This window comes from Octopus bimaculoides, chromosome 23 (genome assembly GCF_001194135.2).
Source record: "Octopus bimaculoides isolate UCB-OBI-ISO-001 chromosome 23, ASM119413v2, whole genome shotgun sequence".
Classification (NCBI taxonomy): Eukaryota; Metazoa; Mollusca; class Cephalopoda; order Octopoda; family Octopodidae; genus Octopus; species Octopus bimaculoides.
This window is the reverse complement of record NC_069003.1, coordinates 13,485,060-13,486,516: the sequence shown is the minus strand read 5'-3', so window position 1 is coordinate 13,486,516 and position 1,457 is coordinate 13,485,060. Positions and strand designations below refer to the sequence as shown.

The window sequence follows — 1,457 nt, the reverse complement described above, 5'->3', positions numbered from 1 at the left end:
GTACTCACCCTGATTGTTTCTGTGTCAAAGTATTTATTAGAATCCCATAAATTCAGCAACTGAAATGGCAGAAAAATATGGACATGTGCTAAATTATATGTATGATATATATTTTGTTAGGATAATGTTCTGTGAACACACGCGCACACACACACACACACACACTGTCTGTCTCTCTCTCCATCATCATCATCATCATCATTTAACATCCATTCTCCATGCTGGCATGGGTTGGATGATTTGATCTGAGTTAGGCAAAGGGCCACACCAGGTTCCATTGTCTGTTCTAGCATGGTTTCTATGGCTGGATGCCTTTCCTAATGCCAACCACTCCACAGAGTGTACTGGGTGCTTTTAACCTGGCACCAGCACTGGTACCACTTCTGCTGTGGTGGGTGGGTCTTCTTCAGTACAGCAAAGCACCAGACATCTCAGCCGTTAGTCATCTCCTTTGTAAGGCTCAGTGTCTTGAGATCGGCCTTCAATACTTCATCCCATGTCTTCCTGGGTCTCCCTCTTCCACTTTAAGGGATCAGCAACTATGTCTATAAAAAAATCGGATGTGAGCAGACTGGAGAAGGATGTGCTCCATCAAGTTAAAAACAACCCAAAACAAGTTTTGTTACAAAGTTTCACCCTGTCTAGGAAGTTAAGAGCTTGAGACACACACACACACACATATATATATAGATGCACATATGCATATTCATGTGCATACATATGCACACACATGTATTTGTTCATCTGTTTTACATCTGTTTTTCCGTGCCAACATGAGTTAGATGGAAACATCATTGAGGCGTTGTTCTACAATCAGATACCCCACTTGCTGCTTACTCTCACCTGATTTTCAAACAAAAGGATGTCTTATTTCACACGTTTCCAATGGCATGAAACAAATGGATAATTTGTTGACAACAATACTACCCATAAAGAATTACTTTTGCAGAGTACAAATGTAAACTAAGACAGTCTCTCTCTCACACACACACACACACATTCATTGTTTTAACATCCCCTCTTCTTCATTGAGGTAGATTTTCTGTGGTTGGACATTTTTTCTGTCACCATCCTTCACCTGTTTTCAAGTAAGGTAATATTTTCTTGAGACCAGATGTGTTTTTACAGAGGACTGGAAATGAAGGATGTCGTTTGCATGATGGTGATCTTTGTTTCACAAGTATCATGTGATGTCAAGACAAGGGGACAGTAATACACACATGCACACCCACCCATACACAATCCAAGGGCGACAAATTCCAAAAGAAGCTGTCTGGCCACTGAGAATAAAGAACTCAAAAATAAGTCTGAGAGTTATCATCATCATCATCATCATTTAGTGTCCATTTTCCATGCTGGCATGGGTCAGACGGTTTGACTGGTAAGCTGGAGAGCAGTACCAGGTTACAATCCAGTACATATATATATATATATATATATATATATATATATATATA

The 1,457-nt window shown here is 39.8% G+C and overlaps 1 protein-coding gene across 1 annotated transcript in view; it reads right to left on the bottom strand.

The window, feature by feature from the left end:
- LOC128250638 (calcium homeostasis endoplasmic reticulum protein-like) overlaps positions 1–1,457 on the bottom strand; it is a 36,329-nt gene that overhangs the window by 17,273 nt on the left and 17,599 nt on the right. Inside the window, exon 5 of the mRNA XM_052976151.1 lies at positions 9–59. Coding sequence (XP_052832111.1) covers positions 9–59 — 51 coding nt within the window. The remainder of the gene's footprint in view (positions 1–8; positions 60–1,457) is intronic.